We start from the raw sequence: 19,756 nt of genomic DNA, 5'->3' as shown, positions 1-19,756 counted from the left end.
TATTATTATTATTATTATTATTATTAGACACCTCCAGGGAGTCCAAAGACTCATCGAGTCTTTTTTTTTATCTTTATTTGAGTTGCAAGTCAGCAGTTAGAATAGAAGGACGTACAGGAAGATGGTTTAATGTTAAATCTGGTGTGAGACAAGGATGTACATTATCCCCTCTGTTATTTATTATCTATATGGATCACATTATGAAGGAAAGTGGTATTAAACATGATATCAGAATTGGAGATGTTAATGTCAACTGTTTGCTTTATGTGGACGATGTTATACTTCTAAATAAATCTGCTACAAGTCTGCAAGATTCCCTGACTAAATTGAATAAATTCATATGGAATAAGAGAGAAATCAGTCGGAACATTAAATTAGCTGTATACAAGACAGTGTTCAAACCAGTTTTAACTTATGGATCTGAGTGCTGGGTCAGAAGTAAAACACTTGACCAAAGACTAGAGATTGCAGATAAGACAGTCCTGAGAAAGATTAGAGGTGTAAACAGATGGCATCAATTCATATTAAAAACGAGGATATTAGGAAACAAACATTGTCAGCATCCAGGAATGCGTTAGCAGAGTTAATCTCAGGTGGTATGGTCACTTGAATAGAATGGGAGATGAAAAATTAGCAAAACAAGTGTTCTCTGCCAGGCTGGCAGGAAAACGACCCAGAGGAAGACCAAGATATAGGTGGATTGATACGGTACAAAGTGCCTTAGATGATAGAAATATAAGATCTGATAATGTTGGAGTCTTGACAAGTAACAGACTGATTTGGAGGAAAATTGTAGATAGGAAGTTAGTAATGATGTAATTTTTTCATGTAGTACTGTCATATCCTGTACACCCCTTGAGGGTACATGTCAGGAATTTGATGATGATGACCATTGTTGACAAAAGTCCTTTTAAGAAAATGGAGTTCATTTTCAATTTCTGTTTCATCTGTAAGTAAAGATCTGGCTCGATGTGCTAGGGTTGAAAAAAAATTATTTCAACCCTAGCACACCGAGCCAGATCTTTACTTACAGATGAAACAGAAATTGAAAATAAACTCCATTTTCTTAAAAGGACTTTTGTCAACAATGGTTTCTCTCTTAAAAATATTGATAAATTTTTCTCTTTCCATCACTCTACTGAAGATGCTTTTATTTCATTGCCATACATCAGCTCTCTCTCCCCAAAACCAGCAAAAATTCTTAAAAAATTCAACATTAGAACTCTCTTCATTATGTTTCCAAAACTTTGCTCCATACTAAGTAAACCTAAAGTGAAACATCTCCCTACTCAGTATCCAGGAGTCTACAAGATTTTGTGTGATTGTGGAAAGCCATATGGCCAGACAGCTAAATCCACCCTTTTGCATATGGAAAAACACCTGAGAGACATTTCCTACAATAGGACCAGAGCCAGCACTCTCTCTCTCTAGCCACGTTCTGTTCTCTATTAACTCAGATGAAGGCCGCTAACACCTCGTAGACTGGCCAAAAACTTCTAATATCCATGTGTGTTATGATGAACTTGAAAGAAAGATCATTGAATCCAGAGAAATTTCACTAGATTCATCACATATTAACAACAGCCTTAGTTTCAATCTCTCTGATGCACACATTGTCACTGTTCAGTATTGATGCACTCATGGCAGCTCACGCACATAGTCAACTTTAATTGGAACTTAAGCTCGCATTCCTGTTTTTAAATGTACTATTGTCTCTTATACTAGATCTGTTGATGTAATTTTGTCATGTTTCTGTCATTTTTTGTATAATTTTTTGCCTGTGATACCTGAAGAAGTTGAATCGTTCAACGAAACTAGTTGTATCTTAATATTAAACCTTGTTGTTTTTTCATTCTCGGTATATAGTCATTTAACTAATTTTTTATAATATTTCTACCGAGTAAAGATGAACAATAATATATATATATATCATTTAGAAAAAATAATAATAAAAACCAAACATGAAAATGTATTGCAGATAAGAAAAGTACTTGTCACTATCAAAAAAAACTATTAATAGAAAGATGAAGAGAAGATATAAGAAAATGTCAGGAAATTAAAGCTGCAACAGAGAAAACAACTGACTGTGAAATAATATCAATGATGAGAGCTGAATGGTAGAATAAACATCAGAAAGTAGTTGAGAAAAAAACGTAGCAAGTAAAAATAAAATAAAGGAAAAACAAAACTAATTCCACTGTTTACACAAAGAAAACAATAACAACAAAAGTGTAGAGAATTAGTACAAGAATAAAAGAGGGGGTGGAAAATTTTAAACAAAAAACTAGATTAAGTCACAGAATGAAATGAATTAAAACAAACTGTACTCCAGAATCATAGATATGTTAGCAACCACTGGCAAAATTCTATAAAAAAATAAGAAAGGAATTTAAGAGAAGGAGAGAATATTCTGAATATACCTGGTGATTTGCAAGAAAATTGGAAGGAAGTGAAGTTGGAATACTGTGGTTAAGAACTTGACATCAAGTAAAGTGAAATAACTCAAAAATAACCAAGTATTGAGAGAGAAGCAGTGCTTAAATACAGTGAGGAAGAATTAAAGAAAATATATCAGATGATAAAGATTATATGGAGAAAGAGTGAAGGGCTGCAATAATCTGTTCTGTTCATAAGAAAGGAGATAAAAGAAAAAACGTCTACTAGAGTCACAGAAGAGTATCACTGTTTAATGAATGAAAAGCTTTAAACAAAACTTTGCCTCAACACTTATGCCATATATATATATATATAAAAAAAATACATAATTACCAATTTAACTTAGAAGAAACAGATAAGGGCATTGTTCAGTACTTGATGTGATAAGTGGCTAAGCAGGTACAAGCTTTCCGTAACAAAAGATATGTGTGGATGGAACTGCTGAGCATGGGACTATGATAATTTAAGGAGGCAAATTGGTGATGTGCTGTGGCTTAATCAATTAATGGGGAGAGAAATCAGTTACTTATGGCACTGTTAGATTGCATTCCATAAGGAGCATAAGGCACAGACTAGGAAGGCAATGAATGTAGTGAGGAAGGAAAAACAGGCATATGAAAGTGGACTGGCTGAAGTAGCAAAGCAAAACCCTTGATAATTCTACAGTTATGGAGCTAGCAGAAGATAACTTATAATTTTATAACAGTATGTTGGATAGGAATTTTTGAAGTATTTGATAGAGTACCACATCATAAATTTCCACTACATCTTCTGTAGATTGAATACAGGTCTATCTACAGAAGATGTAGTGGAAATGTTCAGTGAGTATTTCTGTTAGCATATTTCATGGAGTTGGGAGGAAGGGTATGAGCAGCACTAACAAGAATTGGGAGGAGGACAGATGACCATCAGTTCAAGAATGGAAAGTGTCTACAATTTTAAGTAACCTTGATGTTAACAAGGCTGTGAGACTGGGTAGGATATCACCACACATATTAAGAATTGGGCAAAAGAGTTAGAAGTGCCATGAACTTGTTGTTCAACAAGAATGTGGCAACATGAATAGTCACAGAAAAATGGAAAGAAAGAAAAATAGTGCCACTGCACAAGACCGAATCCAAGTCAATGGTGTCCAAATTGGTGGCAAATAGGGCAGTGTATATATATCAAGTGCAGTGGTGAAGATGTTAGAAAGGCTGGTTAGAGACAGAATACAAACCTCATGTCGACGTTCAATGGAGAAAACACGTCTAAAAATAATAATTAACTAACTAAATTAATTTAGATAATTAGATTATAAGCCAATGGAAATCAGTTTGTGTTTACCTTCCTAAGCACATGCATGCAGGCTGGTGTGCCTGTGCTTAGTATTTCTTTGTGCCCATGAAGATGCCTTAGTGATCACGGTGAAATACTAGCTTATAATCTAATTAGCTACATAAATCTGGTTAGTTAATTAATATTTTTAGATGTGTTTTCTCCATTAAACATCAACACGAGTGATAATCAATGTCTAAGCACCAATGTCAGGTTAGAATGCAAAACTAGAGTGATGAGAATGGAAATCTTTCAAGAGAGCAGCATGGGTTTCTTAAGGTGATCTTCATCAGTAACTTGGCTACATTTCATTCATAACAGTATGTTGGAACAGGGATGCTTATACAGTGAGTTTTCTGGATTTTTTTTTAAAGCATTTGATAGATTACCACATCATAAGCTATTGTTGAAACTAAGCAGGATGGAGATGGATAGCAAGTTGGTAGCTTGGTTACAGGGGTAGTTGACTGACAGCAGTCAATAAGTTGTGCATGGGATGTAATGTCCCAATAAAGAAAGGTAACAAGCAGGATGCCACAGGGTTCTATTTTGTTTATATATCAATGATATATAAATAAGAAAGTAGAATAATAAACCCAACATCAACAGAACTGAGGAACCATCAATGTAAGGAGATTTGCATGTCTGAACACATAAAAGACGTTGGGAAAAAAAAGAAGAGAAGACAGCTTAAATCAGGTTTGGCACTCATACAACAAATACGAGCCATCAAGTATTTTGGCAAGAAACAAAAATGGCATATATTGATCATAATTGTTTTACAAGAAAGTTTAAGGAAGCCTCTAAAATGCTGCAGAGACAGACAGACAGACACACAAATACAATACACGTGTAACAAAAATCAAGGCTTAATCCTACACAAAGTTTGATCTGCTTTCTTATTAAGCTCACTTCACCATCATAATCTAAACACTACATGTCACTATTTGTAATGAGTATAGTAATTCTGTAGAACATTTCTGGTATTGAGACCATGATATCTTTTACGTGTTCAGATGTGAATTTCTCACTTTCCCATCTGGCCTACATAGCCAATGTCACAAGAGCAAGAATCTCATAAATACTTGTTTTTTTTCATGGGATGATGTGGGAAGGTAGGGGGAGATTCGCATGTCTGAACATGTAAAAGACATCGAAAAAAGAAGAACATAAATCAAGCTCAGCATCGCATACAACAAACACAAGCCATTAAGTATTATGGCAAGAAACAAAAATGCCATACATTGATCATAATTGTTTCCAATAAACTTCAAACAAGCCTCTGAAAAGCTGCAGATCCCTACACAATGTAACAAAAAGCAAGGTCAAATTTCATTAAAAATCTAACTACTGCATACCTAGAATACAACATGCACCATGCTACAGAACTGAGAGCAACAACTAGCATTGTTCTAACATGTATACATAATAAAGTAACATGTAAAAACCACAGTGATGTCTTTAATTAGTAAAAGGACAGATATTTCATACTAAAATTAATAGTACATCTTCAGTGTCTATAATATAACAAACCTCTGAAGTCTGCTCTGGCACAGCACAGTATTGACTCTACTCATAGTGTCCAGTGGGATAAAGCAGTTCTCCCCCATAGATGCAGATTCAAATATGAACGCTTATTCAAAGAAAGTTGTGAAACTATCTTACACCCACCGAATTTAAATAGAAATGACAGTATGTCTCTCTCAAAGATCTGAGAGACTTTTATCTTATGTAAAAAACCATTTATCTTAATAGATTAAATTTATTATTTCTATTATTTCCTAGCACGCGGCAACAATTGTATTTTAATAGGTGATCCACCGAACGTTTTGCTTGTATTCCATTCCTATTACTGTTACAGACACTGAAGATGTACTATTAATTTTAGTACGAAATATCTGTCCTTTTACTAATTAAAGACATCACTGTAGTTTTTATGTGTTACTTTATTATTTAATTATATGCCACAGGTTCCACTAAAAATCAGAACATGTATACAGTAATTAATTTAATGTTTTTTCTACACTGGTCACTTGTTTGTATGTACCAAATGTCATCATCATCAAATTCCTGGTATAACCCTCAGGGTTGGGGGGGAGTGTATAGGATATGATAGCACTACATGAAAAATTTACATCATTACTAACTTCCTATCTATAATTTTTCTCCAAATCAGTCTGTTACCTGTCAAGATTCCAATATTAGCAGATCTTATATTTCTGTCTTCTACGGAACTTTTTACTATATCAATCCACCAATATCTTGGTCTTCCTCTGGGTCTTTTTCCTCCCAACCTGGCAGAGAACATCTGTTTTGCTAATATTTCCTCTCCCATTCTGTTTAAGTGACCATACCACCTGAGATTAGTTCTGCAAATGCATTCCTGGATGCTGACAATGTTATATGGTATGAAGTTCTTTCCTAAAATCCTCATTTTTAATATGATATTGCAATTGATGCCATCTGTTTCATGCCCCTAATCTTTCTCAGGACTCTCATATCTGTGGAGTCTGGTCTTTGGTCAAGTGTTTTACTTCCGACCCAGCTCTCAGATCCATAAGTTAAAATTGATTTGAACACTGTCTTATATACACCTAATTTAGTGTTTTGGCCAATTCCTCTCTTATTCCATATAAATTTATTCAATTGACTTCCTACCATACCAGCTTTGTTGATTCTGTTGTCTATTTCCATATTTAATTTACCATCTTCACTAAAAATCGTGCCTAAGTAGGTGAAATGTTTTACTTGTTCTATAGGCCTATAGTATCAACTGCATTCATAATGCAGTTGATACTTTCAATGTTTCTGCCTATTTTCATTGTCTTTGTCCTTTTAATGCTGACCTTCATACCATATCTCTATTACAACAATTATTCAATTTAGTCAGGGAATCTTGCAGACTTGTAGCAGATTTATTTAGAAGTATAACATCATCTGCATAAAGTAAAGAGCTGACATTAATATCTCCAATTTTGATATCATGTTTAATACCACTTTCCTTCATAATGTGATCCATATAGATAATGAATAACGGAGGGGGATAATGTACATCCTTGTCTCACACCAGATTTAACATTAAATCACCTTCCTGTACTTCCTTCAATTCTAAATGCTGACTTACAACTCAGATGAAAACTAAGTACTGCTTGATATAATGCCCCATTGACACCATATAACTGTAGCATTTTGAATAGCTTCTCCCTTGGCACCTTGTCATATGCCTTTTCCAGATCTACAAAACTTAAATATAGATCTTTGTTGTTATATTCCCATGATTTCTCAACTATCTTTTATAAAGTGAAAATCTGATCCTGATAGCCTCTGTTTGGCCTGAATCCAGCTAGGTCTTCACTAAGCTTCTCTTCCACAATCCTTCTCAACCGTTTCTCAAGTATACTTGCAAATATCTTACCATGACCACTCAGTAATGAAATACCTCTGTAATTCTCACATTCAGTTTTATTTCCCTTTTTATATATGGGTACTATGAGAGCTCTACTCCAATCATCAGGTATTTGCCCCTCTGTTCAGGCCTTCTGAATTATGCAGTGCAGCCACTGTAAGACTTTTATATCTGCATACTTGAGCATTTCTGCTCGAATATCATCTGCTCCTGCTGCCTTTCCACATTTCAATCCTTTGATGGTTTTATTCTACTTCAAGTATGGATATGTATTCCTGACTGTATGCCTGTTGAGTGTTTTTTTACCACTGTGCTATGACCGCTTGTTTCATTTAGCAATTTTTCTAAGTAATTACTCAACACTTCAAGGATATCTTTTTCTTTTGTTTTCATGCCACTTTTGTCATCTCTAATTCCTTTTATGGCACTCTTTCCTTCATTTCTGAGCTTCTTCAACAACCTCCAGAATATCTTGTCACCTTCTTGATATTTATTTTCTATGTTCTTATCAAAGTCTTCACATGACTTTTGTTTAGCTAGTTTTACACAGTGTTCAGCTTTCTTACATTTGTCTCTGTATTCTCTAAGAGCACAAGCTGACTTATTTGCCAGGAACTTCGATATGCTTTTTTCTTTTCCTTCACTACCTCTTTAACTTTCTGTGTCCAACATGGAGTTCTGATTTTTCTATCCTTGCAGACAACCTCACCACATGCCTCTCTGGCTGAACCAATCAATGTTTTCTTCAGGATTTGCTACTCAAAGGTTTGGTTCAAAAAATGAACCAAATCTTTGAGGTTTTTTTTGAACTAACCTGCTCTTTCATTTTTTTTTTTGAATAATATTTGTGTATTTTATTTAGTCTACAGTTCACATCTGAGAGAGAGAGGTGCTCAACTTTTATTCACTTTAAAACTTTCTTACACGTTCTTCTTTTCAATACGTAATTTAATTTTATCCTGCTCAAGACTAAATGGCAATCAGTTCTAATTTCAAATCCTCTGTACACTCTAGTGTTCTGCACCAGTGAGAAAACATTTCTATCAACAATGAAATAATCAATGAGACTTTTCTTATTCCTTGCTTCTTCTCTCAATGTGAATTTGTGTACATTTTTATGTTGGAACGTTGTGTTAGTAATAACCAGACCCAGTTATCCATTCTGATATTTGTCCCATACTCTACTTGATATTGCCTGCCATTCAAGAAGATTAGCTTCGTATTTAGTGTTGAATACTATAGCTACTCTTTCTAAGCTGTATAACTGAGAGGAGACCTCTGGATTGCCTTTAAAGGAATGTGGAGAAGCAACCAGGGCTTCTGACCTAATGTTCTATCCTCACCTTCTCGTGGTTCAACCTGTTAGGTATCTACTCAGATACTGAACGAACAAGGATGAGCTGGCAATTTGGGATTTAGCCAACCAAATTGTATTCTTATTGGCTTAAACCACAAATATCTGGATTATGGAATGTAAATTATGAGCACAGATTGACAGGATTGGGAATGCAGACACTGGTAAACTGGAAAAAGAGGGGGTGATATGATAAGAGATCTATAAATTTCTGAAAGAGTGTTATAGGTTATCAACTGATAAATTTTTTCATTACACAGAAGGTATGGAGACAACTACAAGAGTGAATATGTAGAAGTTAAGTTTGTGTGTGTTTAAAAAGTATTAAGAGTAACAATTTGCCTGTTGAAGTATTTAATGTATTTAATGTGAATGAGTTCAAGAGAAGGTACGACCAGGGCTCCAGAAATCTACTCGCCATAGGCAAGTGAACAGAGACAAAGTGGTGAATGAATTTTTAGCCTCCTTTTAAATGTATTCATATTATTTTATTTTATTTGCATATTTTACTTTTTTTTTTTCATTTTAAAACCTCATCTTATCTACTGTCAAGTTACTGATCATGGGTAGATGCTAATGAATTTATTAAAACAGTTTTATTTCCAGAGAGTTAGAAATAAATATTTTCCTGGATCTGAAATCCTTAATTGGAACACTGCAGTATTTTCTTTTAAAGAATCACAAAAACACTTGCTATTTTAGTCACCAGTTTTCTCTAAAATTCATATGTAAACCAGCCATCTTTACTTTTTTCCATCCTTTTATCTCATTTTAGGTTCCAAACTTTATTTTTCTTTCTATATGAAAGACTATGATAAAACGTGGTCTTATCTCATATTCTGATGGGAGGAATCGTGAGAATCATGTGTGTAAGAGAGACAATGTTAGACAACTGTGTTAATGATGGGAATAGTTATTATCATGAAAATGATTATGAAGAGAGAATGATTCTGTGTTCGTCCGGATCAGACCTATCAAGTATATGTAAAGATGTCTGCATAAGTAAAGAACTAGATAAGAACAGAGATCTGCAAGTTGTCGAACTGTGTCATGCATATCACAGACAAGTATACGTAAAAGAGCATGCAGGTAATTTATTATGTCTGTACACAAATGCTTGGAGTATCAGAAACAAAGGAGTAGAGTTTGTTGCCTTGGTTAATATATTGGGACCTCATGTCGTAGGCATTAGTGAGATGCCTACGACACGAGGCTATCAGAAGCAGACATATTGAATGGTATTGAGTGCAAGGAGTACAGTATTTTTAGGAAGGATAGACAGGACAGTTGAGGAGGGAGCATGCTGCTAATGATATTAAATGCCTTGAATCCAGTTAGAGTTGAGACCTATGGCTGCAATACTAGTAACAATTTTTCATGTGGCAGTGACATCTGTATGAGGTGGAGTCTAACAAGATTAAATACACAGTGGGGGTGTTGTTACAGACCTGGTGGATGGTTGCTAGTGATGAAGAAACGCATTAACAAATAAATACGATGGGTGCGAAAAGAGTAATCATAATGGGGGACTTTAATTATCCAAACATTGATTAGGTAGCTAGAAATCACATGAGAAAAATGAAACTGAATTTATTAAGCTGTTGCTAGGCAACTTCCTCAAACAACATGTGACAGAAGGAACTGTAGGTCACAGAGTGTCAGAGGGGGAGGATTTTCATCAAAGACTTAACTATTCTGCCTCCAGTTAGTGACAGTGACCATGTGGTACTCACTTGGGAATTGGCTAAGTTTATGAATGTTCCATTCAGAAAAGGTTATATGCCAAACCACAAAGCAGTAAATTATGACTACCTGAAGGGTATGCTGGGTTCTGTGCCATGGTACCAGTTATTGGATGGTTAGGATATCAACAGTGCGTGAGAAGTTTTTAAAAATACTTTAATGATATGATATTAGAATGCGTCCCTAAATGTGATATTAGAATGCGTCCCTAGAGTTCGAAGAATAAATATAGTAGAAGTGAAATAGATGTGTAATCTAATTAAGCAAGAGATTCATAAAAAAAAGATGATTGAAGGAATATCGTGTGCATAAGGATGATGTCTGTTATGATAATTATAAGCAGCATGGCAGAAGAGTCAAAAGTGTTGCACAGAAAGCTAAGTCCGAGTATGAAAAGAAACTGGCTATGCAAGTGAAGGACAACCCAAAAGAATTATATCATTATGCTGCAAGGAAAAGAAATAATAAATGTGAAAGAATAACTCTACTGAATGTAGATGGTATGCAGGTTACTGATGTAGACGTGATTGTTCAACTAATGAGCAGCCATTTTGCTAAAAGCTGTCAACCTGGTATGTGAAACATTGAACTCACCACTACCTCTTCACTGAATGAGGAAACTCACGTGGATGAGGAGGAAGTACTAGAACTGCTGCACAAACTAAATAAGAATTCTGCAATAGGAACTAATGGGATATCAGCATGGATGCTAAAAGAGCGTTCAGCTAAACTGGCTATTCCCTTCGCTAGACTATATAATTTGAGTCTCAGAACAGGGAAGATTCCACAGGAATGGAAAGAATGTATGATAATCCTATTGCACAAAGGTGGTTATCAACCAATTAGTATCTCAGGAGTGGTGGTGAAGATTTTGGAAAAGTTGGTTAGGGCTTGCATTCAGAAATAGGTTGACAGAATCTCTACTTTGCAACGAACAGCAATAGTTTATTAAGGGAAGTTGATGTTTCAGCAGCTTGTTCACATTCTATAACATAGGTGGCCAACAGCAGGCCCATGGGCTCCATGCAGCCTGCGGCAGGATAAAAACTATATTAAATTATGTGTATTATCAATTTAGCTATTAGTTTCAACTGCAGATTTTCTGATTGATATACCAGTTGTATTCATTATTTCTGATGACGAAAATTTATATTCTCAACATGGAATCAAAATTGCTTTAAAAAGATTACTCAATTTATAAAATCTATTGCTTCTCTGTGCGAGTGGTAGAGTTCTATGTGCTCCAGAGTAATACATCATTGAAAGTCACTTATTCTGCTCTGATTACAGTGATCAGTTTCACAGTTAACAGTGTTATTGTTGCAGTTTGTATCCTCTGGTTAGTTACTTCAGCCTTTGTACTATGAGTAAGAAAGTGTGAAGAAAGCAAGTCATTTCAGGAGAAATGGGAAAACGAATTTCTGTTTATAAACAATAACGACAACAAACCACAGTGCCTTGTGTGTTTGCAAGTATTGTCTGTGCACAAGAAATATAACCTCAAACACTACATACAGCACAATGCTGCTAAATACCAAGAATACGTTGGACAAGTATGTACTAAAATTGTACATAATTTGAAGAGAAAGGTTAGTGCTCAGAAATCTATTTTTACTAAACCAACATCAATACAAAAAAGCTCACTCTTGGCATCGTTTGTTGTAAGCACAGAGATAGCAAAAGCAAAAAAATAATTTCTGATGGTGAATTTGTAAAATACTGTTGTGTGAAAATGGCAAGTGCATTTGGGGAAGATAAAATTGCCTTCGAGTTTGAAAGCATCCCGCTATCAAAACAAACTGTAACAAAAAGAGTCGAAGAAATGGGTTCTCACATATTAAATAAATTAAAAAGTGTTATTACAGATTCAGCTTACTTCTCATTGGCTCTGGATGAATCAACTGACATAACAGATACAGCTCAACTTCTAATTTTCATTCGAACTGTTTCCAAAGACTTTGTTATTAATGAAGAGCTATTAGCATTAGAGTCATTGCATAACACAGCCAAAGGTCAAGACATTTATGATGCAGTTATGAAGGTTGTAAATGGTACTGGTGACATCAACAATCTCACAGCTATTGTGACAGATGGCGGCAAATTAATGCATGGTACTCAAACAGGCTTAGTTGGCTTACTAAGGAAGGCTGGAATCAATTGCCCTGCATTATACATCAGGAGGCTCTATGTGGTAAAATTCTGGAGATAGAGGATGTTATGAAAACTGTAATGAAGTGTGCGACACACTGCAAGTTTCTTTCTTTTCTAACAGAAATGGAGGCAGAATATGACGATTTAGTGTTGTACGCAGAAGTACATTGGCTAAGCAGAGGGAGCTGTTTGAAATGGTTTTTTGCTTTGAGAAAGGAAATAAAACAGTTTTTAAAGGAACACAAGAAGACAAACAAAGAAGTAATCACAAAACTATGCAATCCTCATTTTAACAGCTTACTTGCCTTTTTAACAGACATCACACACCACATGAATGAACTCAACGTGAAGTTACAGGGACATAACCAAACAATCTCAGATTTAGTTGGACACCTAGATGGGTTTAAGTCGACTGAAGGTTTTTAAATTCACCCTAGTCAGATGAAACTTGGTACATTTCCCTTCCTGCAGGGAGTTGATGGAGGAGAGCCATGACAATGACTTCAAGCTTTCTGTGCCAATGTTAGACCAACTTTTGGAGCAATTCAGTAAGCGATTTTCTGACTTCAGTGACATGCGGCCACAACTGACATTATTTAACAACCCAGTGAAATGCAACATTTCAGAGCAGCATGACACTATTCGATTGGAGTTGCGTGACCTTCCTTTTTCCAGTCAAGGGTGGAGATAGGCATTGACTTTTGGAAACTGGTACCAAGGGAAAAATATCCTGCATTGAGTGATTTCAGCTTGAGAATTGCATCTATGTTTGGAAACACATATATATGTGAATGCACTTTCTCAACTATGAGGGTGGTTAAATCGCAAAGAAGCCGACTGACTGATGCCCACCTTTAGAATTTGTTACGAATATCACCATCATCGTTGAAAATCGACTTTTATGAACTTGTTGGTGCACATGAACGCCCACAGTGTTCTCATTAAGTTGTGTTACATTTAAAAAAACCAGAAATATGTAATTAAATTTAATGTAACAACTTATATTTAAATCAATCAAGTATTTTATATTGTTCTCGCAGTAGTAAAATGATTTAACAAATATAGTAATTCAATACATATAACTATTGCCTTGAAAAAATGCAGAGTTTATTTTTATTTAAGTTCTGTCTAAAAGTGTGCGGCCCGTGACGTTACCACTTATCATATATTGGGAATTTGGCCACACCTGTTCTATAATAATGTTACCATTGAGTTAGACAAGGGGGAATGGATACACCATGATACTTTTGGATTTTGCTAAGGGTTTTGACAAAATACAGCATGGAATACTGTATTCTGTCAGAATACAGTTTTCTGTATTCTGTATACTGTATTCTGGAATAGATTGTGTAAATTGGAGAATACGGGTTTGGATTATAAACTATTGGCATGGATAAGAAGACGGCTGATCGACAGATACCAAGAAGGTATATGGAAGGTGTGAATCTGCAAGATTCAAGGTAACCAGTGGTGTGCCTCAAGGATCAGACCTTAGTCCATTGTTATTCAATCTCCACATTAATGACATTGGGAAAGTTTTGACATGTGATATACAGCTATTTACTGATGATGCAAAGATAGGTAGGGTAATCAGGAGTGCTGCTGATATGCAGTACTTGCAGAATGATTTGAATAGGCTGGAATTGTGGGCATGTGATTTCAATGGGAGTTTTAGTAGATAGGAAGTTGAAGTTCAAGGGGTTATATAGCAAACATTGTAAATACAACTCAGAGAATAATGGCAATGCTGAAACAAACCTTGACACATTAAGATAAGGAAGTCATTTTGCCTCTTTACAAGGCCTTGATAAGAACTCACTTGGACTATTGCACACAGGTCTGGTCTCCTGGTTTCTGTGGTGATTCTGATACAGTGGAGAGATTGCAAAGGAGAGTGCCAAAAATGATATCAGGATTGTGGAATATAGATTATGAAGACAGATTGAGAATTTGTAGGCTCAGACACTAGCAAACAGGAGAAAGAGGGGTGATATTTTTTATTTTTATGGAGGGTGGGAAAAGGATATGAAGGCATGGAAGTTGAGAATGAATGCTTTCAAGAAGGGAATCAGGGCTATATTTTTCTTTCATAGAGTAGAGCATGATTGGAATAGACTGCAGTTGGATACTGTGTGTGTGCAAGTAGTGTGAACGAATTCAAGAACAGGTATGACAGCTAGTGTGAATAGCATGGCCTCCCTCAATGAGTTCCCTGACTCCCTGGAGGTCTCTCTCTTAATAATAAAAAACAAACAGGCATTAAAAATTCAACTTGTCATATCTTCTTCCTTAAATAGTTGTTTTGACATAATTTTTGTAACATAACAATTGATAACTGTTAAACATTTTTCTTTCTATATGAAAGACTTCATATATATATCAGCTAATGAGTTCCAAAAATCACCTCTTTTTCTCTCACAGTAGTTTAGTATATTCATTTTGCTCCATGAATGCTCTTTGCATGTATCACACTTCGGTTTTGTTTCAGTCATGAAGCAAGAAAAATTAGTGTTATCATATCCAGTATATACATTTTTAATCAAATCAATACATTCATTTAATTCAATATTAACCTTACACATACACTGCTTGGAAAGAAGTCAATGGAACACTCCCCATGGGCAAGGTGCATCATGGCATGTAATAAGTCACGTGTCTGTAGCCAGCATAAATTGGTAAGAACCTTGGTATAAATTGGTATCAACCTTCATCAGTTCCACAAGGGAACTGATGAAGGTTGCAAGAGACAATGGGATAGGATGCCATGTTGCATGACAACAATCAGTGATACCGTACCGAGATGGAAGCACAGGGAGTCAACTGAAAGTGCTACCTGCAGTGGACAACCAACTGCACTCACTGAATGTGACCATAGGATGCTATGAAGAATAATATGTAAAAAGTGCCATTCATTGCTGACATGTTGAATGCAGAGTTCCAAGCATCAACTGGAACATGAATCTGCACACAAAATCATTCAGAACCAAGGCTCACAACATGGGTTTCCATGGTATGACCAAAATATGCAAGGTCCACATTAACTAAACCAAAATGTAGCATCGTCTTCAACATACAAAGAGCGTGTATAGTGGGACATGGAAGCTTTGTAAGCTGTGTTATTGAGTGGTGAATCATGCTACACTCCTCACTAAGCATATGAACGGTGTGTGTGTGGTGGATGCTCAGTGAACATCTCTTACCAGAGTGCATAACCCAAACTATGAAATTCAGAGGTGGCAGTTTGATGGTATTGTCCTATTTTTCCTGGTTTGGCCTCGTACCTCTGTTTGGAGTGCCATGAACACTGAACTCCTAGAGGTATCTGAACATTCTGGACAATGCAATGCTTCCTACTTTGCATCATTTCTACAGAAATCACCATTGTTACTTTCAGCAAAGATAATGCACTGTGTCATAAGCCAGCTGCTGTGACTTCTAGGTTTGTGGACATGAACGTCACCACACTTGACTGGCCTCCACAGAGCCCTGATCTTAACTCTATTGAACATCTGTGGAATGAACTGGCACATCAGGTGAGGTCAAGGGATGCCTGCCCCACAACAGTCTAGGACCTCATCAGATGCCTACAGGAAGAATGATCCAAAATTCCGATTGATTGCTATTGAACATTTGTGGAAAGTATGCCCTGCAGGACTGCTGCTATGACTGCAGCAAAAGGAGATTCTACATCTTATTAAGATGGGCACCATGGCTGTTTGTGGTTCCTAACACTATGGTGTCCGTTGAATTCTTTCCAAGAAGTGTATATACCGTACTCATGACATATGTAAGAGACAATCTATTATTTAAAAAATAATAATAATTGCACTTTACTCACAATGCAATTTCATTAACATAATAAACTCATAATTATAAACACAAAAATTTAAACTGACACAATCTAATTAACTAGTGTAGTATATCTATACTACACTACTCAGCGCCCTAGAAGACAGAAATATAAGATCTGACAGTAACGATAGATTAATTTGGAGGAAAACTGTTGACAGGACATTATTAATGATGTAACATAATCATGTGCTACTCTCATAGTACACCCCTTGAGGGTATATATATCAAGAAATTAATGATGATAATGATGGAAACTGATTTTCATAACCAAGTATAATCGCTCTTTGATATGGTTTTTCTAAGATGAAATAAAAAAAAAAACAGAAATCAAAAATCTTCTTAAAAATGTAGTAATTGTTGGTTCTATAGAAATTTTGAAAACAATAGTAGAAACTACTGTTTTCAAAAATAGAAACATCTGAAGATACCTTCCATCACCACTAAATTAAGAAGTCTACCCATTTTCCATCAGCCAAACAAATGATCAATCGACATGACAAAAGAAAAGCATAAACCATTCCCTATATCCATTATGGAGAGATCAGAATTTTACAGGATAAAGTGGAATAGGCATTACAACTCATAAAACTTGATGTTCTAGTTTAATGAAAATAGTGAGTTCAGAAATGAATTCTTAAAGATTTCAAAACTATGGACCACTTTTCAATATCCCTCTTACAAGAGAATCTTAAATGTTGTCATACTGAAACTTCATCACAATTTTTTTCTCAATTATAAAACACATCAATCTTTGGTTTTATGCTCTTTGCCAACATTGCATTTGGTCTACTTATGTTCATAATCATAGGAAATGATGAAGATGGTAGGTATGTATTATTATCTTCCAACAAGAAAGTTAAGAAGTCAATCTAGGAAGGAAAATTCATCAATTCCATTAATTGCACAAATTTGCACTCCTTCCACATAGTAGTGACATACCTTTGCCATATATGTAATTACTACCAAAAGTGTTTATTGTTATTTTTATTCTCGTGGAAAGGCTTAGACGTTGGTTATACATCCTTACTAAATAGCTTAAGGAAATTACAATGTACAATAGAATATACATTAAAATAAATTTTAATACACTTCCAATATTTCGGCAATTTCACGTTGCCATTATCGCAGGAACTTAAATACAAGACACGTGCATGCAAGCACAACACACAGTAAATGAGGAACGAAGCAGGACACTATTCTTTCTCCTAAAAGTCCTGATGGTGCCCCCTAGCAGGCAATGTTGGTATTTTTGGGCGATTGGGCTGAAGGGCTTCTGATGTAGGTTTCCCAAATTTGGAGCAGTCTCATGCAACCAAATTTGTTTAGGTTTGGATTGTTTCTTTGGGCTGAGGCTGATTCCATGAAAAAGCCTTTCTTATTTGAATTTACTATGGTGTATTATCGTGGCTTTTTTCCACCGTATTCTATATCAGGAATCCAGCACATGGTCTGCAAGACCAGAGTGGCTGTATTGGTGAAACTGGATGCAGTCCTTGTGTTCTGAAATTTTGATATTGGCTGTCCTGCTTGTCTGGCCAAAGTAGTACAGCTTACAGTTGCAAGGGACTTGGTATACACCATGTAGGTCTGGGGGGGGGGGTTGGTCTTTAGTGGAGCGGATAAGGGATGCCAATTTTTCATAAGGTCTGTAACAAGAAGTTAAGTCATGTTTATTTAGAATTTTTGCAATTTTTTTTGTTGGTTTTTTGTTTAGAAACAACCAACACCCCAGAATCAAATTCACCCTGGAAGAAGAAAAAAACAACTGCCTTCCTTTCTTAGACACACTAGTCACCCGCTAGCTGAAGGAACCTTGGTTTTCTCAGTTTATAGAAAACAAACCCATACAGGTAGATATATTCACCAACAATTCCCCCCCCCCTCCTCACAACAATATGGAGTCATTAAGACACTACACAACAGGGCTAAACTTATCTGTTCAAATGACAATGCCCTAACCACAGAACTAAACCACGTTCTCAACACTTTTTCAGCCAATGGCTATTTCCCCCCCCCCAAATCCAAAACATATTGAAACCAATAAACCACAACCCCCCCTCCGCAACAAGGATTACTCTAAATCCATCACCATTCCCTATATCCGAGGCAACTTGGAAAAAATTACAAAAATCCTAAATAAACATGCCTTAACTTCTTGTTAGATCTTATAAAAAATTGGCATTCCTTATCCGCTTCACTAAAGACCCCCCCCCCCACCCCAAGACCTACCTGGTGTATACCAAGTCCCTTGCAGTAAGCTGTCCTACTTTGGCCAAACAGCCAATATCAGAATTTCAGAACACAAGGACTACATCCGGTTTCACCAATACAGCCACTCTAGTCTTGCAGACCATGCACTGGATTCCCGCCATAGAATACAGTGGAAAAAAACCACAATAATACACCGTAGTAAATTCAAATACGAAAGGCTTTTCATGGAATCAGCCTCAGCCCAAAGAAACAATCCAAACCTAAACAAATTTGGTTGCATGAGACTGCACCAAATTTGGGAAACCTACATCAGAAGACCTTCAGCCCAATCGGTCAAGAATACCAACATTGCCCGCTAGAGAGGGCACCATCAGGACTTTTAGGAGAAAGAATAGCGTCCTGCTTCGTTCCTCATTTACTGTGCATTGTGCTTGCGTGCACGTGTCTTGTATTTGAGTTCCTGTGATAATGGCAACATTATGTTGCCGAAATATTGGAACTGTATTAAAATTTATTTTAATGTATTCTATTCTACGTTGTAATTTCCTTAAGAATGTTATTTTTATGTTTTTCTCATTAATGATGCACACACACTGCATAAATGTCCACCATTATTACAGTAATTTTTTTTTAGGATTGGGAGGGAAGTCATTAGTAAATATGTTAGAAAATGGCAAAAAATGAAAGAGGCCATAAGTTGGAATACATAAAAGAATCAACAAAATAATCATTAAAATATTTATGAAGTATATACAAAATCGGAAATCTTTTAATCATTACTAATCCAGAAATTTGCTGACCAATATGATGCAGCAGTATTCATAAAGACTTGAAAATGATAAAAATAAAAGATTATTAGCAGTACTTTGTAATGTGATATTTTTTAAAACTCAGCAGCATTTCTATAAAGTTAATTACAATTTTAAAGAACCTACAGTCAATAAAAGCTAAGAAATGAAATCATAAATTTGCACCAAACATCTTACTTTAGCAACCTGTGCTAATGATGCAACTTTCTGTTGTTGTTGTTGCAACTGTACTTTTCGCTGTTGTTGAAGTAACTGATGCTGTAACTGTAATTGTCGGAGCTGTTGTTGAGTCACAGTAGTAGCTGTTGGTGTAGTTCCTTTTGTTGGTGTTCCGGAAGTTTTAGCCTATGTGGAAAAAATAGCACTCATCTAAAATTGGAAACTCAAAGTAAGTTTTAAAAAATATTGCATGAATGTCAAGATTACTTTGAATATTTGAATATTACTGTGAATAATCATTATGCTATCCTCATTATT

General features: G+C 35.6%; 1 protein-coding gene across 1 annotated transcript in view; it reads right to left on the bottom strand.

Annotated features, from left to right (window-relative positions):
* The window catches only part of LOC150108900 (chromatin remodeling protein domino-like), a 731,915-nt gene that overhangs the window by 24,664 nt on the left and 687,495 nt on the right, over positions 1-19,756 (bottom strand). The window contains exon 45 of the mRNA XM_090410792.1: positions 19,457-19,624. Within this exon, the coding sequence (XP_090266918.1) occupies positions 19,457-19,624 (168 nt within the window). The remainder of the gene's footprint in view (positions 1-19,456; positions 19,625-19,756) is intronic.

The sequence above is a fragment of the Typopeltis vanoorti genome, chromosome 2 (genome assembly GCF_054136105.1).
Source record: "Typopeltis vanoorti isolate ZY-2024b chromosome 2, IOZ_Tvanoo_1.0, whole genome shotgun sequence".
Classification (NCBI taxonomy): Eukaryota; Metazoa; Arthropoda; class Arachnida; order Uropygi; family Thelyphonidae; genus Typopeltis; species Typopeltis vanoorti.
The sequence above is the reverse complement of the archived record's forward strand: the minus strand, read 5'-3'. Positions and strand labels throughout refer to the sequence as shown.